The sequence below is a fragment of the Plecotus auritus genome, assembly GCF_963455305.1.
Source record: "Plecotus auritus genome assembly, chromosome: 7".
In the NCBI taxonomy this organism is placed as follows: Eukaryota; Metazoa; Chordata; class Mammalia; order Chiroptera; family Vespertilionidae; genus Plecotus; species Plecotus auritus.
In genome coordinates, this window is record NC_137774.1 from 26,424,695 (window position 1) to 26,450,276 (window position 25,582).

Below are 25,582 nucleotides of genomic sequence, written 5' to 3' on the forward strand. Positions count from 1 at the left end.
CTCGACCCCTGTAAACTTACCATTTTATTATTGATTTCATGGAAATGAATCTCACAGACTTTCTCCACAACGTCTTCATTCTCAAAAGTGACAAAGCCAAACCCTAAAGGAAAAGGAGAAACAGAAACAAAAAAAGAGGGAGGGTGAGTTCAGTTCTGGCCGCCCACGCGTTTCTCTTTGCTGTCCTACAGTGGCCACAGGCTCCTGGGCTGGGAGCCGGGGGTGCAGATCCCTGGGAGGGACCCCCGGAGGTTGAGGAAATGATTTCTAATTGGTACCCTCGAGACAGTGAGGAAAAGTTAATGATTTCACCCATATGCGGCGGGTGCTATGCGGCTTCCATTTGTCCCCAAGCAAACAAGACATTTTCTTGTCTGTTATTTGCAAGGTGGTGGGCAGCCCACGGCGGCGGGCTCACTGCGGGGCCACGCTTGCCCTTTCTGCTGAAATGGCCAGCCCTCCAGTCGGCCTCCAGACGGAGACGGTTATTTGTCCTTTTCTTCCTGAATTACTTCCTCTAATACCTCATCAGGACATCCTGAGGCCTGGAAGAAACTATTAAAAGTTTCAGGCCTCTGTTCTGCGCAGGCATCCTTTTTCTACCGCTGCTTCAAACGCGCTACAGGTTTGGGGCAGTTTAAGACTGTTTGATGCCTGCTGTCAGCCTGTCGGCTATCCACTCTATGTACTCGGCTGGAGACCGCCTTTGCTAGACCAGCCGTACTGGAGAATTTTGGCAGGCAACCTCCGCTCAGCATCCTGAGTTCCTCTTGCTACCCTCCTGGCCCTCGCTTTCTTCTCTTTCTGCCCCCGACAGGGTATCCAGCATGCAGCCCCATCTGTGACCCCGCTGGCAGGCGCTGCTCTAACACATGGACCTGCTTGCAGGATGGCACCCCACCTCGATGAAACGCAGCTGCAATGTCAGTACCAACAGGCAGAGCAGACAGACCCTGATGGGGAGGCAGGAGGCCTGGGTTCCAGTTCTGACTCGGCTTTGGCTTCCAACCTACGTGTCACCTCTGAGCCTGGAGTCCTGCACCTGCAGATTATGGTGGTGAGACTGGACACTGGGTCCCACACCTTGAGTCACAACCCAAGTCAGGATTTGCAGGGCTCTCTGCTACGGGCTGAATGTTTGTGTCCCCTTCCTGCAAGTTCATAGGCTGAAATCGTAACCCCCGGTGTGAAGGTACTGAGGGCCTTTAGTAGACATTCCGGGCACCATGGGAGAGCCCTGGTGAACGGATGAGTGGCCAGAGAAAAGACATGAGAGAGCTGGCTTCCCCTCCCTCTGCTCTTTGCCTCGGGAGGAGACACCAAGGAGATGGCTGTTTGTAACCAGGAAGCAAACCTTCACCAAAACTCGACAGTGCTGGCACCCCGATGGTTGCCTGCCAGCCTCCAGAACCGTGAGAAACACACTTCTGTGGTGCACAAGCCTCCCTGTCTGATGTACTTTGTAAAAGCAGCTCGAACACAGGAAGACACTCTCCTCTCCGGAGATGTGAACCTGGCTGAACACGAGCCTGCGCGTGGAGGAGGCAGAGATCAACAAGACAATTTCCCTCCGAAAAGGCGCAGGTGGGAGATTCCCACTCATGGAGAGCACCTTCTCTATACAGACCTCCTCCTCCCTCACGACCCTCACATCTGGCCTGTGGGTTGGTCACTCCGGGTCTCATTTTCCTCTAGCCTGGACCCAAACCCAGGCAACTTGTGAATCCCTACGCAAGCCAGGGCAGATCAGTTCTTGTCAATTAGGATGAGTGCAATGGGTTGAATAGTTCTCCCCTCCCCCACCCCAATATATCCATGTCCTAACTCCTGGAACCTACAAACGTGATCTTATTTGGAAAAAGCGTTTTTGAAAATTTAATTAAGGGTCTTACTTAACACATTAAGCGCCAAGCCTGTTTTGTCTTCCTTTCCATTTAGCCTGCGATATCTGATTTCACCAATATGCTGGTGGCACCAGTGACTGACCGGTCCTGACGGAAAGTATAGTGTCAGTCACTGGTGACTGACATGGCACTTAACGTGTTAAGAATTAGGGTGGGTCCTAAGTCCAATGGACAGGTGTTCTTTTAAGAGAAAGGAGAGCAGACGAGACCAAGAGTGGAGCAGAAATTGGAGTGATGCAGCCACAAGCCAAGGAATGCCTGAGCCACCAGAAGCTGGGGGAGGCAAGGAAGGAATTTTCCTCCAGAACCTTCGGGGGCAGTGTGGCCCGGCTAACACCTTGACTTCAGAGTCCTGGTCTCCAGAACTGTGAGAGAATACATTTTTGTTGTTTTAAGCCACCGAGTTGGTGTTGATTTGTGGTGACGGCCACTGGAAATCAAAGCAGCAAGGTGAGCAGGCGGGTCACCCATGAGCTCCTCGCTCCAGGCCAATTACTCGATCTGGGTAGAAGGCAAGAGAATGTGGATGTATGGACCAAAAGCATCATGCCGTCAGGAAGGAGCATGAAGTCCGCGTAGGGCAAGGCGCCCTTCCACGAGCTGGAGGACAGCCTGGTTGAAAGCCATCTGCTGCCAAGCACATGACCTTGACCCTGGGTAAGGCAAGTTGCCACAGGGGTCAGGAGCTGAGTTCATTGCCACGGAAGTGGCTTTCTTGCTGCGATCCATGTCTTCCTGGCCCGCCATGCAAATAAATCGCTGCCCCAACTCCAGGCCCAACCCCATTCAGGACCCCCACTGCCCCAAGTTCCCTCTCTGTGCCAGCTCCTGGGGACGGGAAGAGGTGTGCAGAGCCAGGAGACAGGGATTAGAATGCAGATTGTGTACCGGGAAGGCGGGGGCAGGACTCGGGGCATCATTTCAAATTCTGACTCCGATATTCTCCCTCTGGTCCCTTCCCTAAGCCCACAGGCTCAAAATTCCAGGATCACAAAACTGATTTTCCTGATCAAAGGAGAGCGCCTCGGATGCACACCAATTCAGTGATGTTGGGGCTCACTGGCAGTATTTTAAAGATCTCTATCATTTTAACATCCCTGTCTGTTTGGCCCAAACAGAGAAAGTAAACTTGATTATGTCTAAAATATTTATTTATTCCATTTGGAGAAAGCAAAGAAACAATTATCAATAAATGTTGCTCCTTAGCGTATGATCGTTTTTATCTCACAGGTGCCTTATCACTTACAATGAAACAGTTACCCAGTGATGAACAATCCCCCAAATAAATTAAACCGAGGTGTGAGGGACAAAACAATGAGGTCATGAATTTGGGAGGGGTAGGTGGTAGGTGGGAAAAATCCCTTTTTGGCATCAATGTCTTATTTTTTGAAAAATTTCTATTGGGTGAAATATATATATAATAAAATTCACTATTTTTTCCATTTTAAGTGTACAGTTTAGTATGCTATTGTGCAGCCATCACCACCACCCATTTCCAGAACTTTCCCACCAACCCACACTGAAACCGTCCCCATTAAGCAATAACTCCCCATTCCTCCTCCCTTGGTCCCCGGTAACCTCTGCTCTGCTGACTGTTTCTATGGATTTGACTATTCTGGGCACCTCAGGTAAGTGGGATCCACAGTATGTGTCTTCCTGCCGCTGGTCTGTTTCACTCAGCATCATGTTCTCGAGGCATCGTGGTCTTCTGCACAATGTGCTGGGGGAGCCTTCCTGACAAGGCGCAGGGAGGACTTATTTCCCTCCCATTTCCCCAAAAGAGAGCCCCACGGAGACTCAGAAATGGGGCTTGTGAAAGCCCGTGAGACTGGGGCGTAGCAGCCAGGTAAGAGAAATGCATAATTATTCTCACTCAAAAGCAGCCAACAATAAGCCATGTGCCCCTGGAGACTCCCTTCACCTCTCTGGGCCTCTAAAAGGACCAGGAGGAACCGGGCAGAGGGGGCAGGGGACAGGTGGTCCTGCTCTCACACTTCACCCGGGCCCTCTGGGGGTCCCCATGAACATCCCCACTCCTGCCAACCGGTACCCCAACTGCTCAGGGTACCAGCTGATAGGGAGCATTTAAAAACGAAATTCTACATCATTGTCCTGAATGAAGCTAACAGTAAGCTCTATTTAAGAGATAAGCATTTAACAGTCCAATCCTTTTCTCTCTTTTATTCAAATGAACAACACTGAATATTCATCTGAATAATACAAAGCTACAAAAACACACACACAGGCACACAGAAGAGAATAGACATCTGAAAACAAGATACCTCAAAATTAAAATGACCTGCTCCAAATGCAGTCGCTGAGGAACATCCGGCAGTTAATTTACAAAAAATTCTTTTTTAGGTCAGGGAGGGAGAGATGGGAACGGCTTCCTCCTACCCTCAAAAATAATTTTCTTCTCTTATCATATAGGTCAATGAACACTAATAGGCATTGAGCAGTGCCTAATGCATCCTCAGTGAAAATCAATGCAAGGCATGAGTTAACACACTTGGTTAATGGGGGAAAAGTGAGGGGAAAAACACACACCCAGCTTGTTGAGCTTATTCTGACTTTACCCATTAGGAATTTAAGGAATGTGGGTGCTAGCATATTTATAACTCATGCAACCTCCTTCTCCCGCTAGTAACTCAGTGTTGAAGGGCGTGGCAGCACCTGTGGGCTGCTCCCAGGGTAAACATGAGAGACGTCGGTTTGGGTGTGGGGAGTGCTTTCTCGTTTCACCGTGTTTCCCAGGCATCCATCATCCTCCCTGGTCCCCAAGGTAACCCTGTGAGAGGCGGGGCAGCCTCTGCCCTCATCCTTTTGCTTAACTGCTCAGCACAGTTAAGTGACCTGCTCACAGTGACACGTGGCCACTAAGCCAGAGCAGGACGTCAGAGTCTTTCCTGGCTCAGTAAGACGGATTTAGTGGCCCTATGGCTCAGAGCGGCCATGAGGCATGCGGGTCTGTGGGCTTCGTCACAGTCGACCCTCAGTGTACGTCTGTTAGTCGGCATTTCACCTCGGGCTCCTGCCATCCCCAACTCAGAGCATTACGGAGCCCCCTCTCTGGGCTACGTGGGGTTTGGCACATTGGTTTCCGCTGCCTGAGGGTCTTCCTGGAACCCTGGGTGGGGAAGGTCTCAGACCCCACCCTGCAGGCCCCTCCGACCAGAGGGACAGAGATGAGCACAGTGGGACAGGTGGCTTCACATGACCTGGATTTGCCCTAAAAATAGAACTCGGAAGATTGATTGGTTCCGAGAACAAAACAAGCTGGTTCTCCAAAACGGACGGCGTGTTTCCGATTGCGGACGACGCTTTGGGAGACACAGGGCACGCTCCCTGCACTTAGTGAAGTGCGGGGTGAGCTGCAGTCGAGTTTCCTGAGCATCTTCAGACGTTAGACCCTGCGTGAGTGATGGGGCCGCATTCCCCCGCTATGGCTGCCTCCAGGCCCAAACGGTAACGTGGACTTTGGTAGGTAAGAATCCCATTTCCCACCAAGCCAAGCACGGGTGCCTCCAGTTATTATTTCTAATGTCTGGTATCCCCAGGGCAGTTAGTTATTATCAGGTCGCACACTAATAACCACTCTAAAAAGAGAAAGCGTATCTGCATGTACTGAGCAGCTGATCTTTTTAAAAAATATATATTTTTATTGATTTCAGAGAGAAATGGAGAGGGAGGGAGAGATAGAAACATCAATGATGAGAGAGGATAATTGATGGCCTGCCTCCTGCATGCCCCACACTGGGGATCGAGCCCGCAACCAAGGCATGTGCCCTTGACCAGAATCGAACCTTATCACTTACAGTGAAAGTGAACCTTATCACTTCCGTCCGCAGGCCGACACTCTAACCACTGAGCCAAACTGGCTAGAGCTGAGCAGCTGTTTCTTAACTCAGTTTTCATCTCCCCTGTGCAGTAGGAATGACTGGCCCACTTCACAGATTGAAGAACTGAGGCCAGGAGGGAGCCTATGCTCTTTTCACCACTGTCTACCGTCTTCACATGACAGTATCTTCTGGACTCTAAACTCATCTCACACCTGGCTCTAGACCCTGCCCCATCACGTCCTTATGAGAAGCTCTACACAGTGAGGGACAGCCCCCACCTACCACCACCTATTGACCCGGTAGAAGGAGAAAGTGTGGAGAAGACTCGCTTGTCTATTCCAGTTGAGTGCTGCGTCCCTGCGTCCCTGCGCCCGAGGGTCCCGAGTCCCTGGATAGAAAGGCAGCTGGGGGAACACTGAGGTGTCTCAGGCACACAGCAGAAACGAGTTTTATAAAGAAAACCGCAGAGGGCACCTCCTAAGCCAGCCTAGCCTGGGACGGGCACAGGGAAAGTGCCTGCAATGGGGCTGGCAGCAAGTGTGATGCCAGCTAGAGGCTTCTTGTAGCAAACGGGCTCTGTAATGAGTCAGCTGCGCTGGAGGGGTGATCAGAGAAGCACTACGTCCTCGGCTTACGAAGAACAAAGACCAGGGCAGGCAGGCTGACCCGTGGCGCACACAGGACTCAGCTCAGGGGCTGGTCAGAGAAAGACACGCGGGCCAGGAGGCCATCCGAGGCAGACGCTAGCTGCCACTCTCGCCGGGGCCAGAGAAGAAGCCTGGGATGGATTCCAGGGGTCTGCAGAGGTTACCCCCTCTCTCCTCCCCATACCTTTCTTCCTCCCTGACTCTGAGCCAACAAGCGGCCTCTTTCTGGGCCCCTTTCTGGCCTGGCCTTCCTCCCTCCATGTCCCCTGCAGGGTGGCATTGCAGCCCCTGCACTGTGGCATCATTCATGCACCTGCTTCCTCGTTTACACCAGTAGTTTGGCAGCTGGTTGCTGTAAACTATAATAAAATGCCTTTCCAAAAAATGAAGGAATGTGACCAGACATGCCAGACATCATGATATTAAAGCCGTGTCAATTAATTTCTCCCCTGCTTGATAAACGAGCCCCATTCCATCTCTTAATAATGAGGAGAGAAACAAGAAAAGTTGACACTTAGTTTAATTTATTTTCTCAACTTGCCTGGTCATATTTCTTTCTGCCTTGCAGAGCTGGCTGGGGCTGTGGGAATTACAAGTGGCTGGCGCAGGCAAGGCACAGATCGGTGCGAATCGACGTGGGTCTCCTTTATTCCCACACACCACTTAATCAGGAGGGGAGAGCGACTTGCAGAGCCAGCCTGCACCTGCGCCTCTCCAGCCACCCTTGGGGGCCGAGGAGAGTGGGGGCCGGGGAGGGGAGCAATCTCAGGTGCATGGGGAATCAGATAACAGAAATGACACTATCAGATTTCCAATCTACTGCGCAAGACTGAATTCCCTAAATTAATATTAAGCTACGTTGGCGGCATTTGCCAGAGGGAAGCCAATTTCTCACTGGAAAGGTGCCTTTCTTTCCTTTTTAGCCCAAGGATGCTCTAGCTGCCACCACCCGACCTTGAAGTGTGAGCACCAACCTTCTAAAAGTCAGAGGCCAGCTGTGAATCAGTGAACGTGTCATGAAGGCTTTAGTTACCAGTGATTTTTTTTACGTGGCCACCACAACCTCAGGACCATTTCTGGAGGTTAGACCACAAACCTGGCTGGGGTGAAAGTGGAGTGTGCTCCTAAGCCAGTGTCTCTCAGTGAGGCCCCTCACGGGCCTCGGTTTAAAATGCAGATCCCTGAACTCTACCTGCCTCAGGTGTGGGCTCCAGGACGTGACCCAGCCATCTGCACTTCCACCAGCTCTCTAGTGATTCTGATGCCCACCCAAGTCTGACTCTGCTCTCTGCTTCCCAATTCAGGGCAAGCAGAGTAGAAGTGATCTGGTAAAAAACAACACCAGCAAACAAAAAACCAAGAACATTCCACATGGAGGGGAAAACTAAGGCTGCTTTAAGAAGCCTCTGATATCCCTTCTTGGAAAGCCAGACCTCTCAGCCCCACAGGCCACCCTCACCCACAGGAGGGAGAGATCAGGGAGCAAAGAGGATGCTTCTCTATCGCAGGCTTAGGGAAGGGTCAGAAACCACTAAAGTGTAAATGACTGATTTGGCTTCTGCTCCCAGAGGTATTAGTGGTTTACCTGTAACAAATCCTTATGCAAAAGCAATTCGGTTTTACTTTAGAACTCCAAACAGTTATTCAGGAGGTGGGAGACTTTTTTTTTTTTTTTTTTTTTTTTTTTTTTACACTGATGGGAGGCACCTCCTGGTCTGTGAAATTAGATGAGTATATAGAGAGCTCTACGACAGGATGGGGTTCTGAAAAAGCCACCCAGGAAGGAAGAGAAGGAGGACAGAAAGGGAAAGAGAGAGAGAGAAAGAGAGGGAAAGAGATTCACTGAGGGGCGTGCTGTGGAGGGGGAGAGAGAAAGACCTCCAACCATCCCCAACTATTTTTCTAAGAGAGAAATCTGCCATGAATACTGATCGTGCGATTTGAAGGCGCCGGTGGCTGCAGGGAAAAGGCTGTCTCATCCCAGGGCCTTGTTAACTGAGGGGGAAAAAGCACCTGTGATCCGGGCCAGACAACCCCAACCTCATTTCATTCTGAGGACGCTCCGTAGCAGCGATTCTGTGAATGACACTTGTCAGGGCAGCAGATTAGTTCACAAACCTATTTTTTGTGCATGGTGTTCCATCTTGGTCGGGAAAATAGTCAGTTCTTGGTGAGAGAGACACATATTACTGCTGTTAAGTGCCAATATAAACTCTGAGACGCGGTGGTAAATTCACCAAATTAAATCGCTAGACAACTGGCTCGGATCAGGACCCCGGCAGAAGGTGCCAGGGCTGCGGCGCTCGCCCAGCGGGGCGGCAGAGGCTGAGGTCGTGCACGCAGCTGGAGCAAGGGCAGGAGGACGCTGCCTCCGCCTCAGCTCTGCAAACCTGAGGCTCCGGCCAGCTCCACCGGCAGGATCGTGTCCGTTAAAGCTTCTAATTCCCGGGGCTTTCTGAGCTCAGGGGAGACAGGGCAGCAGCTGGGAGCGGGACTCTGCCAAGGTGGGCATTTGGGTTGGTAACCCCAGGCTCTCCCCCAGAGAGTTGGTTTCAAATCTGTCACCTTTTCTGACACTCACCCTCCAGCCCCACCCACAAAGTGAGCATCCTGAAGGTAAGAGCAGGTTTCCATGTACCTTGGTGGCCCCTGCTGAGGTGAGCTTTGGAAAGCAGGCTTGGATGTGAGCCAGCAACGACTGGCTATGTGACTCTGAGCAAGTTACAGGACCGCTCTGACCTCAGTATCCTCCTCTGTGGGGCAGAAGTAAAGCCGACCTCACCGGACAGGAGGATCGCTTGACAAAGCTCATGGGGGGTTAGCTACCTTCTGCCACCCATCAAATGAGACTCTTTATGGCTTCTTCTCTACTCCAACCTTTAGGTCCATACATGCTTACCTCTGCCCTCTGCCTTAAGCCTTACTTATGAAAACGGATTTGATGTCAAAGTGATGCCACGGTACCTTACCAACTATCACGGGGAACAAGATTCAGGTAAATTCCCAGGCAGTGTTGTCACTTAAAAAGACCATACTGTGCTTCCTTTTGGGTAAAAACAAAAATCATGTACTGATCCTTGAGCCAAAGGCCCTGCGCAGGCTGGGCAGGTGTGGCCACCCTGGCCTCATCTAACCACTGGCGCATCGCGGCGGCTCCGGTGTTTGCTCCGGGGCTGGGAACCTGCAGTCGGGCTGCTCAGGGAAAAGCCACAGGCCCCTGTTCTTTGAGGGGGTTCCCTGGTACCCTCTGAAGAGGGAACATGAAGGGGACAGGGAAACCGAGGGGGGAAGGTGAAGAGGCTCACCCCCATATGGAGAGGGGACCCCTCAGAGCAACCACAGCCTCACCAGCAGTCATCTCCAGACGCCCACCTGCCTTCCCTCTAACAAGTTCTCGCAACGGTTGCTGGCCTCAGATAAGGTTCCAAAACTCCATCAAAAAACCACCACTTGGAAGCAGGCTTTCAGCACTGCCACAAATTATATGACTTTTATGATGAGGTATGGTTTCAGAATAGTCCCAACTGACAGGGCCCTGGCTGGACGCCCGCCGTGCCGGCCCCCCTTCCACGCTCCCTGCAGGGCAGGCGGGTCTGTTCTGCGGCATCGGGGGCAGGAGGGCAGCGTGACTCCAGCCCACCCCGCCCGTGTCAAGCCCACCCGGAGTTGGGGGAAGGGGGCTGCCCATCAAGGTGCCCCTGCAGGAGACACACGCTTATTCACCATGGGAGGGTGGCCTGTTTTATTTTATTTTCTGGGCTGTTAAAGGAACTGTGCTTAACATCTGGAGGCCAGATCTCTCCAAGAAGCTGAAACCAGCAGCCCAGGCAGCCTGGTGGGGGCGGCAGCTCCGCTGAGAGCTAGCTCCTCGGCTCCCAGATAATGTCAGGGGTGGGGCGTGAGGAAGAGGATGCAGAAGCAGGGGCTGGGGGCAACACAGCCCACAGACTGGCCACTCAGGGTGTTTCACCAAGCAGTAGCGACGGCACTGCCGGTGAACTTACTGGAAATGCAGAGTCTCAGGCCCAACCCGGGACCTCCTGAGCCTGAAATGCATGTCTAACACCTCCCCCAGGTGATTTTTATCAAATTAAAATGTAAGAACCAATGAGGACACATTTTTAAAATGCCTACACTCCACCCTCAAATTGAGTGAGGTCTGAGGCAGCACCCTGTCTGTTTTAAAATCTCCTGTGATTCAGATGTACAGTTAGGGTCAAGAAACACTGGGTAAAGGAAAAAAGTTAACGTCTAATTTTTGTTTTACATCTACGATAATTTCAGCTTCACTCATAGTTCATATGTGGACTGAACGGCCCTGGCCTCACATGACCATGTGTCAGACACTTGTCTGAGCAGGTGGCTTACAGGCCCCCGAAGGAAAGGAAATGCTGCAGGGGGTGCAGCCAGAGGGACACCTCCTTTACTCACCAGCTGCAAGCATGGCTGGTACATAGTGCTGTTGACGTGGGGCCAGTAAATCAATGCATAGGTGATGTGATTTGGCTTTACCTAAAGGAACCCTCCCAGAACGGGCGCTGCAAGGACAACCTAGCCTGCAGGTAATACTAAGGACGTAAGCACATGCCAGGGTCAGAAAATGGCAAGTTGACCATGTTCTAAGCAAGCCTCCTCCAGCCACAACATGCCCCCAAAACGTGTCCTGATCCGATGGGGCAGCCACATTAATGAGAAAGAACCACTTTCCCACAGGAACGTCTGCTATAAGAGAAAGCACTCGGAAAACACACGTTCCCAAAACATTTCTATTGTTCTGTGATTTTGTTGTTAAAACCGATGTAACTGGATTTCCTATGAAAGCTCTTGTATCTGCATACATTTAAAAACTTGAAAACAGAACTATGAAACTCAATTTTTAAAAAATGAACATTTCAATGGATTTTGAACCCATTTGTTAAAAATATAAAAATGCAACACTTGATTAGTGTGCACGAAGAGCTGATTGACATCAGGGAACATGGAAATTTAATAAGCTGAATTTCAACAAAATCCTTTGCATAATTGGAGGATGGGACTGAGAAATTAGTACCCTGATCCAGCCAGCATAGTGCACGTGCCTCTTTCCCTGAGCCCTGTGTATCCTGGAGGTGTAGTTTTCATTAAGACGGGCACCAAAACCAAGGATCAAAATAAGTGAGTCGTGGAATCCAAACTTTAGAGCTGGACCACAAAGGGTCAAGTCAAGATTCTTTTTTAAAAGAAGCACATTTGATCACATTACTCTCACTAAAAATATCTATACTAATAAAAGGGTAATATGGTAATTAGACCGGGAGATCTTCCGGACAAAGCCATTGGGACGGGGCCAAGGCAGAGGCAGTTAGGGGCGATCAGGCCAGGAGGGGAGGGCAGTTGGGGGTGATCAGGCTGGTGGGGGGGCAGTTGGGGGCAAACAGGCTGACGGGGGGCCAGTTGGGGGCGAGCAGGCTGGCAGGGGGGCAGTTGGGGGCAAGCAGGCTGGCAGGGGGGCAGTTGGGGGCAATCAGGTTGGCAAGGGGGGGCACTTGGGGGTGAGAAGGCAAGCAGGCAGAGTGGTAGGGCAAGCAGGCAGGCAGGCAGGTGAGCAGTTAGGAGCCAGCGGTCCCAGATTGCGAGAGGGATGTCCAACTGCCAGTTTAGGCCCGACGGGATTGGGCCTAAATTGGCAGTCGGACATCCCTCAAGGGGTCCCAGATTGGAGAGGGTGCAGGCCGGGCTGAGGGACCCCCCCCCCCCACCCCGTGCACGAATTTCGTGCATTGGGCCACTAGTTAACAAATAAAAGCCTAAACATGGCTTATTTTAAATGTATCCCACCTAACTGTACTCCTCGTTATACAGGTTTTATAATAAACATGATCTACTAACACAGTGTACATGTATAGAATTTGAAAATCAGACAAGATATATTGGGGAGGGGGGGGCTCTTTTTTTCCCCCCCACAATTAAAAGGTCTTGGAGATTCCTGCTCTGGAAGAAGGTGTGGCCGTGGGTCCTGACCTCTGGTTCTAAAGTCTTTTTTTTTGTCAGAGACTACAAACCGCCAGAGGGCAGGGTAGGAGTAAGCAGGTCCTTCTGTGGCTGCCAGATGGTGTGGAGACCTGCTGACTCCTAAGGCGGGGCCTATGGGTGGGATGTTCATGGGGGTCAAGAGCCAGCCGATTCCAGGACCTCCTGGGCCCTCCCAGGTCAGTGCACAGAGTGATAAGAAGGCACTTTTTTTGGAGTGGGAGGGTCCACCCTTCAAACCTCTGCTCCTTAAACATGAATGGCAGTGATACCTGAACTCTTCTCGATACATTTTTCATAGCATTGTATCTTCATTAAAATTTTATTCTATTAGCATTCTGAATCCAAACCACTAAGTACATAATTGCTAAAACATGTGTTAAGCGACGACATACGAAATGCCGGTTTTATCGTATTGTTAATTAACAGGAAAGTAGGATTAATACATTCATAGATCATTAGGAACACTCAGCTCTTCAGCGGGTGGGGGTGGTGGTCAGTGGCAACCCTGAGACTTTCCAGCAAGGGCAGACGTGCCCCGTGTGTCTCCCCCTCCGCCCCTCTGCAGGCTCCACCCGCATGTCTAGGAGGAACTCAAGAGGCAGGGATTCAAAGTCTGTTTTGCCCCAAGGAAATTATTCAAGGATCTGATGTCACTCAGTGCAGCCTGTTGGGAAGGGCAGATGTGGGAGGGTGTGGGTGGGAGGAAGAGAAAGAGAAGCACGTTCTTCTAAGGCAGAGCAGTGGGACTCCGTGGACCCTGGGGAGCTTTGAGCCTTGAGCCGGAGGATGTGGCTGGAACCCTAGCTGTGTATGTGGGGCATGCCATTAACCTCCCTGACCCTGTGCCTGCACCTGAGAACAGGAATAAAAACTGCTGACCTCCCAGGGCTGCCACGAGGATTAAATGAGATAATGCACGCTCCTGTTATCACCCCTGCACAAATCTGTGGTTTTCATGTAGGATTTTGTACCTAACATTGCTTGGAATAAGTGGGCTGCCAGCTGAGACTTGCAAATAATTTCAATATCAGTAAACATTGGCTGCAGTGGGATGGGCTCTAGCGGGGTCTGTCCCCAGGTGCCAAAGCCAAGCAATTGGGAAATGAATTTGGACTCACCTTGCTGTCATCTCCAATGGAAACCAGGTCACACGATCCCTAGGCCAGAGGGGTTTATTCAAATCTCTGCCCACCCCGTTCTAGGAATTACAGAGGTATCCAGGCATGAAATGGACTGACTGTCTTCCCAGCCATCCAAATTGCTTTAGCCGGGCCTATGATGGTGGTCCCAATTCTTCATGCTTAATGATGAACGGTCTGCCTGGCTGGGCGGCACAGGAGACCACAGCAGCCAGGGGTGAAGCAAGGGGGCAGGCAGGGCTACACCTGGGGTTTCCTGGAAGCTGGGGGTCAAGGCAAGTCCGGAAGTCAGAAGCCAGGGGTCGAGGTGAAGCCCAGGTCAGAAATATGAAAGCAGTCAGGAAAAGCAAACAGAGTCTGCCTCGGCCTCCATCCATAGACTTCACTTAGGGCAGGAGCCCTCCCCAGAGGGAGATGAGGGCAGGACCAAGGCAAACTGTGAGGGTGGTGATGAATGAGCTCACCTAGCTGGAGTCAGGGCACAAAAATCAAAGCTAAGGGAAAAACAAACAAACAAAAAAAACCATAAATGCAGACCAGCCTCTGCCAGGCCCAAGTGGAAAGAAAGAGAAATCACCTAGATGCATTTTTTTTTTCTGGAACATTCTTTCAAGTCCCTAGCTTGCTTAGTAAATGGAAGGTTTCCTGTGGTGAGGCCTTTGGACGTGTGGGTTATTATTTGTGGGTTGAGAATGAAAAGCATCTGGGCTTTGGGTTCAGACATGGGCTATAATATAATCCCAGTTCCACAACTGATCAGCCATGTGATATCCCTCTGTGCCTCAGTTTTCTTATCCATAAAATGGGGATAGCATTTTAGGATTATAGAGCCTTTTAAACAAGACAATGCACATGAAGCTCAGCATAGCTCCTGGCCCTAATCGGACACTGCAGCGCTTGAGCCCTCTGGAGATCTGTTTTTCTCACTCAGTTTGACGTGCTGCCTTGAGGTAATAGATTGACTGTGGGATGGTGGGAGCTCCAGAAAGAGGATGCTTTTAGCATCACCTTCCCCACTCACCAAATGGGGGCAGAGAGAGCTGGAGAGTCGCTGAGAGGGACTCGCCCAAGGCAGAAGGGTCCTCAGGATGGCTCGGCCTGATACCTGCCCAGAACAGTGGACACACCACAGGGCACACCTCCAGTCCAGGAAGGAAGGCCAGGTCTGGATCCCTACCAGGAGCCACCGCCCCCTCCTGCTATCAAACGCAAGGCCCAGCGTCCCCCAGTTCTCGGGGGAAGGCGGGCAGGGGACAGAGCGGCTTCTCCTGACTTGGGAATCACAGCGCGCAGACAGCCGTGTTGTGACCGTTCCGCCACTTGGCTGCAGAGACCCGCAACTTCAATTTATTTGTGTCTGGGGCCTTAAAGAACCTCAGCTGTCATCCCTCCCTTAGTTTATTACCAAATTTCTAAAATATTACATTCTTTATTATATCCAAATTTACTTTATTGCACTTGACAATACAGATAATCACATACCATATGCTCTAATGTTTTGAAACCAATGCATGTTGACAGCGGTTTTTATTCATGATGCATAATTCCATCCCGCGCTCACAATGAGCCCTCGGAGCACCCAGCCTCGTGTTAAGACTTTTGCCTAATAACAGATTAACAATACAGCAAGTTTCCGAGACACAATCTGTCCCCTGCCATTCTCTATTTACAACGGGAAAATGTACCTGCCCTGAAAAGATGGATTTATCGGAAAGAAGGAAAACACCCCTGCCACCACCCACCACCAGTCTCAGAGGGTTTATAATGATGTGTTATTGTTCCACGCTTATGAAACTTGATATTGAAAAGAGGGATTGGTCTTGTGCCAAGAAGCAAGGCAACTAATCACACCAGCCCACACTGCTGGCCCCTGAGAGCTGGAGGCACGAAACGCCCAGAGCTCTCATTAGGAGTCTCTCTTGTTTTGACTCTTGTTTTGCTACAAGCAAATATTTGTCACTCATCTACCTTGGTGAGACCCTCCCTCTCTCTCGTCCCCCGTCCTCATCCCCTGGGCATCCCTTCTGTTCCCAATTAGTCTCAAGCCTTCCTGGCAAAAGGCATACAGCTGGGAGTGAGTCCTACCCCAGCGTCCTGGCACCTCTCGTGCAGAGAGGCCAGGATGGCAGGAGCAGTCTGTGTGGCTCCTTCGGTGGAGCTCTGCATCCTACGGTGGCTGGAGCAAAGGGTGGATAATTGGAGGATGATCCTCCGGCTTTGCCGAGGGGCCCGGAACAAACAATGCCATTTCACGCGTACCCTAACTAAGAGCTTTCATTTGCTTCGGAGAAGCACTCAAACAACTGTAAACCCATTAGATCATGTCAGACGTTGTGGGGAAGAGCCTGGGCTGTCACCAGCAGAGAATCAACTCAGATTTATAGATCCTTAAAGCTTTAATATATAGATATCCGTCTTCCCCCGGCAGACAGACAAGGGGACCAGGGTAGCGGAGGAGGGGGGAGGACAGCCCACAGCTCGGCTGCAGACAGACTGGAGTTTCACAATCATTCTCCCTGATAATGGGATTTCTCCACAAGGGGAGGCGGAGAGAGCGAGGAAGGAAAGCCAGGCCTCTTACTTTGCTGAACACTTGGCTGTTTTTCCAAAGCTTTGCTGGGGCGTGGGTGGGAGGAGATGGTGTCATCAACACGCCTCTGGAGCACCAGTGACCGAGGAAGGGGCCAGAGTCAGACGGGGCAGAGCATGGCCACTCGCAAATGAGGCATCTCACTCCACTCACTGCTGTGCTCCGAGCAGCTTCAGTTATAACTCTTTTTCCTAAACAAAGCCGACTTCCCCTTTGGGCTGACGACTCCAAGAAAGGCTTTTTCTTTATTTCTTAATCATCTCTAGCAGGCAGGGACGCCTCCTACCATCTCACAGGATTTGAGCTGCCTTTTCCCTAGTTTTTGTTTCGTTCTTTCCCTTGTTTGTCTAGCACATATCAAGTATGGAGGTAACTAACTGGTCACTAAGCCAGGATTTACTAGAGAGACCAGAGCTAAGGGACATAATTTCACAAGGACTCCTCTGAGGTACCGTTGAGTGGTCTCTCTGGGTCTGGAACTGAGATGGTTTGGGCATGTCATCATTTGGCAAGACCCACTTGTGATGTGCGCAGTGACCAGACACTGGCCCCTGGCCTGTCGCGCCCACTGATCCTCAGAGGGGACAGCAAAGGCCGGCAAGGGCAGGAATCTGCTCCTGCTGGGGCTCTTTTTTGAAACAAATGACAAATTTCTGTGTCTTTGAAGGCTGGGAGGGAGGACTGCCCTGCTCATCTCTATGACTGATAAGCCAGAAGCTCTGCTGTACTTGGCAGAAGACAGGAGCAGGAGCTGGGACAGAGCACAGGCTCAGAGAGAGACCCTCGCTCTTCGCCCTACCCAGTGCCGCCCATCACTGTTGGGCCTGAACCCTGGGCCCTACAACATATCCAGCCTTTCCCTCCAGGATAGGCATCTCCCAGGACAGGCTGAGATGCCACTGGAGGCTCCGCAGGCGGCAGATGACCCAGAATAGCATTCTTCACCTGGGACTGGGGATTGGTTCAGCCACCTTTCCCCACGCCCTATCCCTCTGAAGTAGGACCATGCCCCATCCCTCTGAAGGAGGACCATGCCCCATCCCTCTGAAAGAGGACCATGCCCCATACCTCTGAAGGAGGACCATGCCCCATCCCTCTGAAGGAGGACCATCCCTCATTCCCCTGAAGGAGGACCACGTGCCATCCCTCTGAGGAAGCACCAGACCCCATCCCTGAGGGAGGATGTCCCTATCCAACAAGGCTGCTGCAGATGCATGAGGCCTTGCCTTCTGGTTCTTCGCTCCTGGTTTCCTGCCAGCCGGGAGGTATAATGCACCTACTTATTCTATTTCATTGGTTTGTAAAGGGACATAACCAAACCTTGATGGGGAAGGAAGCTGGCAGTGGCAGAGGCCTCAGCCTAGGCTGGGGAGGTGCCAGGAGTTAATGCCTCAGTCACCCGAGCTCCCTGAAGACCAGCAGCCCGGCTGGGCCAGGAGGGCTGAGAGGGCTGGGGAAGCACAGGTGGCAGGGGCAGAGCACCTCCTGACTGGTGTGCCTCCAGGATGAGCCATAACCCTTTCCCACCCGCCGGCTGCTTTTTAAAAAAATACATTTTATTGATTTTTTACAGAGAGGAAGGGAGAGGGATAGAGTTAGAAACATCGATGAGAGAGAAACATTGATCAGCTGCCTCCTGCACACTCCCTACTGGTATGTGCCCGCGACCAAGGTACATGCCCTTAACGGGAATCAAATCTGGGACCCTTGAGTCCGCAGGCCGACCTCTATCCACTGAGCCAAACCAGTTAGGGCTGCTGGCTGCTTTTTGTTGGGTCCTTGTCATTCTCATCACAACCACCACATTTATCTTGTATACGAGTCTTACTGGACCCTTTCATGGACATTACCTCTAATCCTCCCAACCTGCCCTGAGGCAGGTAGTATTATCCCAATTTAATAAGTAAGGGATCTGGTACCAAGTGCAGCCAGCTGCCATGGCCTCTCCTCATGGGAAGCTGAGCTGGGATACAGCCCAGGTCTGTCTGTCCCCAAAGCCGGGGCTTTCCTCTCCCTCAGCCCTCAGAAGGGCAGCCAGGATAAAGGGAGGGCTGGTGCTCACACTGCCCGGGATAAGTTGCACACAGGAGAGACTGAATGACGGCTCAGCTACCCTGGCCTGGGCTGCTCCGAGGGCCTGCAGTGACGGGGACAGATCCCTGGTCCCACGCTCATAGGTGGCACCACCTTGGGTGACTCATGCAACCTCTACAGCTCAGCTTCCTCATCAAGGCCTGAGATTCCAGTCTGCATTGTTCACTGCCGAATCCCCTATGCCTCGAACTCGCGCTCCATAAAATTTGTCAAAGAAATGAATTTGAAAAATGAAAATCCAGGTGACATCCCCCCTACCCATCTTATTAATGAGATAACACAGAACACTTTGCACAGAGCAAGGCACATACCCAGGGGTCGATGAGCAGAAGTTCCTGGTTATTATGAATACTACATGCTTTTATTTTAATACTTGGATTGCTTCACAAGGTCATGATAACGATCAATGAGTCTGTGAAGTACAAATGTAAGTGGTAGTTTTACAATAACTAGTAACCAATGCCCAATGGTAAGGGCAGACACTGATACGTGGTCAGGTTAGTACGGCAAAGGCCAGCCCAGAGGCGCCCGGGAGGCTGCCTGGCATCTCACAGGGTGTGTGCCTCCAGCACTGAGGAGGGGGAGCACTGCCCATGCTCTGTCCCAGGTCACTGTGCCCATCTGGGATGCTTGGGCTGAGCTTCTGGGCACGTCCACACTGGCAGGACAATTCCTGTCCCACTGCACAGCTCACCAAACGCCCCTAAGTTACAGCCTCCTGCGCCAGCTCTCTGCTCAGCTTAGTTAAAAATAGCGTTTACAACAGAAACCTCAATCCAGGCTCCTCTAAATCGGGGCGGCAGGGGGAGGTGCTGCCCAGTGTGGCGCCGAGCTGACGTGCGGTGGGGGGGCGGGGTGGCAGCCTCCAGCAGAAATGCCAGCTCTGGGCAAGGAGGGCTCTCTACTTAGAGGGTCCCGCATTCCCGTCCAAGTGCCAGCTCTTCTGATTCAGGCAATATTGGGTCAGCACCTGCTCGTGTACCAGGAGGGACCAGGGCTGACTCAGCCACGCTCAAGGTGACAGAACGGACCCAGACCATCCAGGACAGAAAAATTCTAACTCAGGAAAGATTTCCTTAAGGAAGAAGGTCAACAGATTGGTCTTTTAAAAACCAATTCCAAGGCTGGGTCTCCCCAAAACTGGTTGCCAGCCGTGGGCTCCGGAGCTCTGAAAAGTCTCTAATCCAGAGGCTTCCATGCTCATCCTCACCTTTTCCAGGTCGCCGGTGCCAAATACCTTCTTGCTTAGTAAACCAACATTTCCAGAACAGGGTGAAGCTCAAAATAATTCTCACAGTTAAGACTCACTGGGACCTAAATAGCTTTGCTGATTAAACCCCTGGATCCTCAGCCGAACCTGTGATTCTTCTCCTCAGTGATGCCAAGTCCTTTCCTGCTCCCCACAAGCCCAGGCCCGAGGCCCGATGCTGCTGTGCACCCCTTAGGGTCACCCACCCTGCACTGGCCAGAAGCCCCGGGTCTCCTCTGTGGAATAGCTGGTCAGCTTTGCGGCTCACACTACACCCACCATTACTTTTCCTAACGACACAGCACCCTTCTTTCTTTGGGAATCTGGAAAGCAAGGGCAGAGGAGGGGTCGAGGTGTCACGGGGGAACATGGGCACTTGGGACACTCTCCTGATTTCGGGGGCTAGAGGCACATGGCCAGCTGTAGAAGGTACTGTCTTTCCCATTAGGTGTGAGCCGCTCACCTGCGGCTGGAAGCAGAAAGAAAAAGAACCAATGAGTGTCAGGATTTGCTCTCAATGTGCCATTATTCTAATCACTGTTATTATTTTAACCACTGTCTTCTCAAAGCCACTGCCACAGGTTACTTCACTTTATCCGCACACTGTTTAATGAAGGGTCTCAAAAGGGATTAGCTTTCCCATTAGAATCCAAGAGAACACTAAGGCACAGACGGGTGAGCCCTGACATTGGCCACACTGTGAATCAAATGACAAGGACAAGAGGAGGCGTTCCCGGTCTTGCTGGCCAGATACCCACTGTCCAAAGGCATCTGAGGAAAAGGTGAGGCCAGAAACAGGCCGCCCGGGCCTGGGTGGTAGGGCCACCTCCCCTCAGCCTTGTGTCCCCTCTCCCTGTCGCTGTCAGGCCACTCAGCCTGGGATTCGAAAGAGAAGGTTTAACAAGCTGCAAAAGCTGGTGGTGGATTGAATCCCATTGCCGGGGGCGGCCCGTCCCTCCTCCTCCTCGATGGTGACAGGCAGTAAAAGGTTAGTGGCAGGCTTCCTGCTGCTGGTTCCTTGGAGCTAAATGATAAAATGTCAGGGCTGGGAGAAAGCTGGATTCCTAGTTAGAGCCACCACAGTTCCAGAAATGAAACACTGCTCAGCACCCTGCCCTCCTGCTCAAACGCTCTGAGCTCGACCCAATACATCATGGAGGCAGCCAATTACAGCTGATTGTGCTTCTGCCCCGTCTTCACCAGCGAGAGAGCCAGCCGCCAGCCACCACAGGTGGAGGCCCCGGACCCACCCTGCGGCCCACGCTTCACCCTAATCTGCGGGAGAGAGACTGTAATTGCTGCCCTGACCAGCCGTCCTCGCCGGTCCCAGAAATCCCCGGGAGGAAAGCTAGACCAGGCAAGTCTTATCCACCTGCCCACCAGGCTGGGCTGTGGGAACCCCCACCATATGTACAGTTCGCATCCCAAGCTCCCAACTCCGGTGGCCTGGACATGCCCATGTGAGCAAAAGCACTGGTGCCTACGCCGGGTTCCCCTCTTTGTCTGAAATAGGTCATTTTGGGTGCTCGTTTTCTTGATAAACATTCTGAACAAGCATCATGGTCTCATCACTGAGAGCACAGGAATCTATGCCCAGTTCAACGGCATCTCCAGGACCCGGGACCAGGACGAAGGGGAGGGCTGCAGAGAGGGCTGAACTGGGTCTCCAGCACCAGCCACTTTACCAGCTGGTGGGGCCCCCCATTCTAGTCACAGCTCCCATGCTGCTGCAAAGCCCTGGAGAGCCCAGAAATGACGAGGCACAGACTCAGAGCCCATCGTAACTACTCCCCCAGGAAAAGCCACTGGTCACCGTCTGGAGAACTTCTCTCCTTACACGGGCACTGCTTTGACTGCAGCGAGTCTCAGCCCCGGCCACACCTCCCAGTCACTCGGAGCTTTAAACTCCCTGTGTGCAGGCCCGCCCTCAGACACTTGGATTTACTTGGTCCGAGGTGGGGCCTGGGAATTGGTATGCTCCCAGAGCTCGCCAGCTGATTCTAATTCTAATGTGATTTACAGCGCACACACACATTTTATAGTTTTCCTCATGTAATATTATGTCATAAGCATTTCCACATGTCATTTAAAAACTCTCTGTAAACATCACTTTAATGGATGTGTGATAATCCATCAGACGAACGTCCCACAATTTCCTTTCAGTGTGTTCACTCAGTAAGTGTTCTGAGTGCGTGTCAGCAAGGGGCTGGGTCCAGACTGAAGCCGCCCCCAACTCTCCAGACAGGCCCATTGCACACCCCTCCCCACCTGGCTCTGCAGAGCGAGCTGGGCTCCCAGGGGCTGGCCACCCTGCATAGCCACGGGGGGCCCTGGACTGCACCCTCGGATTCTTTACCAGCCGGGTAACTTGTGCCAGCTTACTTTGGTTCCAGGGGAGGACGCACCCAGGGGCCCTGAATGCAGGTGTGTGAGGCATGGAGTTTAGGACAGTCACCACCTCAGCAGGCATTTTGAATCTTTTCATATAAGACCGGACATTGGTCAGGAACTGATTCTACGCCTGTTTCTCTGGCTGCTTCCTCCACGGAGCCTCTTGAAAAACCTGCATGTCTCCAGAAACAGGTGTCTTGTTGGCCCAGGCGCGCAAGAAGCCTTGTTTTGGGGCTTCAGGCTCAGTCCTCCCAGGTAAATTCTGAGATGGATCAGGTCCTGGATGAGGAGGGGTCACGGCCCCTTACACAGCCAGGATATCCGGCTTTTCGAGGATCCACCAGCAAGACAGCAGAGATGCTCTCCAGCCTCGCCCTCCAGATGTTCCAGGAAGGAGCAAACACCTGGCAAGAAGCTGGGGCCTACTTGCAGTTCCAAGCTACTAGTTCCCCAGCAGGGGACTCTCAGGCTAGGCCCCTCCGCTTCTCTCTCTGGGAACATCTGGCAAGTAGGTGATTAGAAGCACATGCTAACAGTTACTAACACACTTTCCAGTGAAATCTAAGCTCAGTCCCAGGAGCCCTATCTTCCCTCCTCTCTCTAATCCGCCATCCCACCCCACTCACCTCCCCGTCCTAGCTGTGCTGAGCTTTACTGCAAAACAGATGTTGCACCTGACCCACGATCTCCCAGGCACGTGGCCAATTTTTTTTTTTTAAAGAGGCTGCAACATGAAATAGTCTTCCCAAGTCCAAGATAGCTCAGTAAATTCTGTGCCCCCGACCCCCACCCCCTTCGGCCTCCGTTACCAGCCAGGCCAGGTGTGCTCACTTCCAGCTCCCAGCCTCTCCTCTCACCAATAAACACCATCACAGCTCCCTGCCTCCCGGAGGCCAGCCCTGGCGTAAAGCGTGTCATTCCCACTCAGCAGGCATTACAGTAACCAGGCCCCACTACTCCCCTGGGGTTGAGAGTTCAGGTCAAGTTTAACGTGAAGGAATGTGCTGAAAGGACCCTCCCGGAGTAGGATCACTGGTTTCCAGCAAGCCAGGTTGCATTCGAAGGCGTCTATCAGGGAAAAGTACCAACAGGAGGGAGGTTAGAGGCTGGAGCTAGATGTTAATTGTTAGGAGGTGAGCCATTAAAAGCTGCTAAGAGAGTTCTAGAAACAGAATGATTTAACCCTCTCCAGCATGAGGCCCTTGGTAGCCTGCCTCCTATGGGCTTCATATCCTAAAGGCAAGATTTGGGGGCTGGGAAAAGTCCTCCTGTACTTACAGCCACCGGATTATCCCAACCTTGGATCACTGTCTTGCATCCTGTCCCCACATTATAGATCATCCTGACTCAACCCCGAAAGTCCAAAAGAATAAGAACATGATTAAATAATAATAAAGCAGAAAAAAAATCTGAAGCGCACGTTTTTTCCCACCCAGTGGCCCTCTGGGAACTGGGGCCTCCCAGGACAGGTGAGGGGTGAAGGGGAGATGACGACGAACTCTCCCTCACCAGAGCAGGGACCTCACAGGGCTCTCTGCACCCAGCCCCCGTCCAGGTACCCTGCCTTTCTTTCTTTTTCTTTTTTTAAATATATTTTATTGATTTTTTACAGAGAGGAAGGAAGAGTGATAGATAGTCAGAAACATCGATGAGAGAGAAACATCGATCAGCTGCCTCTTGCACACCTCCTACTGGGGATGTGCCCGCAACCAAGTTACATGCCCTTGACCGGAATCGAACCTGGGACCTTTCAGTCCGTAGGCTGACGCTCTATCCACTGAGCCAAACCGGTTTTGGCTACCCTGCCTTTCTTTCAATCTGTCCTCCCAGCACAGGAATGTCCAGGGAACATAGGCTTTGGAGTTAGATCAACTCAGATGGCAATCTCAGAGCCAGCACTCACAGGAGAGCCTCGCATCTCCTTGTGCCTGAGCATCTTTATCTGTGAAACCCGGTGGTAACACTTCTCTTACGAGGTCACAGGAAGGATTTAGGAAAGGCATTTACTGCAATGCTGGGCACACGTTACAGTGCCCAAGACCACATCCGTGTCCCCACTTCCCTTCCTATAGTCTGTGGGAGACAACAGGGGGAGGCCGCGCTGCAGAGGGACAAGTTCGTCCCACCCTTTCCTGATCTCAGAAAGTGGGTCGTCCCTGAAGCACTGGCTTCATCCACAGGAAAGACACCGCTTCCTAGCGGCTCGGCAGGCTGCGTGAGGAGCCCTGCCATCCTGGTGCCTCCCTGGCACAGGGAGACAGGGGACTGGCGGTCGCTGGTTAACTGCCGGTTAAGGCAGCTGCACTTTACAGTAACCCAGCATGGACAATATTATGAATGACACTCGCAAGCTGCCAGCCCGGGGACTCATTACAGTCAAGGTACAACACGGCAGCCTGCCAAGCCCCCGGCTTTCACACTCGCTATGCCAGAACATCCACACACAATTTAATTGCATTATAATTTCAAAAGTGCTTTTCAAACTGGAAAAAGGCATTCACTGATTAACCAGCGAAGAGCAAAATTGTTTATGAAATTGAATACAAAAAGCTACAGAAATGTAATTGGGTCGTTCTAGCACCTAATTTTCAAGCCATTTTCCCCACTTATTTAATCACAAGATACAAAAGGAGCGACTGAATTGACTTCATACTAATTAGATTACACCCTGCGATACTCCGGGCCTATATTCCAACTGGTTGATAGCAGTGTTTTAAGAGAGAACAAAAATGTCGCAGCAGCGTGGTGGGACGGGACGGATGGCTCTGAGCAGACCCTTCGTCCGTTTGTAATGAGCATTTGCTCCCCAGACCTCACCAGCTCCCTGCCACATGTCCATGTCCCTTTTAGTAACCCTGCCATCTCCCCAGGGGCACAGCTGTACCAGAGGTGGGCAGAGAGAGCCCCGGGCGCCTCTCCTGATTGGCTGCTCCAAGCGCTCAGTGTGCTTCTGAACACTTCCTCTCTTGCTTCACACACTGACGGGTGGCCCCACCTGCCAGCTGCTGGCCTCACGCACAGGCTGCCTCCCGATCTTCCCTCCCTTCTGCCCTGAGCTTTGGGAGCAGGGCCGCATCCTCACTCCCTCAGTTACTGAGGGAAACAAACCATTTCCCCTTGGAAGGCGGAGCTGTGCTGCCTTCCGAGCATGCAGGCCGGAGAGGAGGTGCCCTGCACAGGTGAGCGCAGCGGCCGCCCTGCACGGCCCTGGGCTCTGCGTCCGGCTCCGGAGCACAGGCTCCCTCACGCCTCTCTGGAGACCTTCGTCTCTTGATAGATGGTACAGCCTTCTCATGGCTTTTTAAGCTCATTTTAAATTTTATTAGGAGCAACATAATTTATTATATAATCAAATGTAAAACGTACATTATCAAGATATCTCAGCACTTCACAGACCATTTAATCAAGATATCTGGGGCCGTGCCAGGAGGAATTAACTTAGCGAAGCCTCAAGTACTATTGCTCTGTTCCGCCGGCTCAGTCTCCGCGTGGAAGACGGGTCCTGCTCCCCGGGAAGGAGAGCTCTTCCTGTAAGGACGAGCAGTACACAAGCTCTGGGTGTGAGGGTCCCCGTGACACTTCCTAACTTCTCCAAACAAGGAGAAAACCCAGGAGGCCCTCCACTGCGAACCCTATCTGCCGATGTTAGCTCCGCACGCAGTCCCCAATTTCTCTAGTCAGTGAGGATATCTTTGGGGATCTGCCCTAATGCCTCAG

The 25,582-nt window shown here is 51.9% G+C and overlaps 1 protein-coding gene across 14 annotated transcripts in view; it reads right to left on the bottom strand.

Moving 5' to 3' along the window:
* Positions 1 to 25,582, bottom strand: part of MSI2 (musashi RNA binding protein 2) — a 360,027-nt gene that overhangs the window by 63,178 nt on the left and 271,267 nt on the right. For all 14 annotated transcript variants that reach the window (XR_013961313.1, XR_013961314.1, XM_080682350.1 and 11 more), the window contains exon 8: positions 21 to 103. Coding sequence is in view for 12 of the 14 variants with exons in the window: in XM_080682350.1 (XP_080538476.1) it covers positions 21 to 103 (83 nt within the window). In the remaining 2 variants the exon portion in view is untranslated. The remainder of the gene's footprint in view (positions 1 to 20; positions 104 to 25,582) is intronic.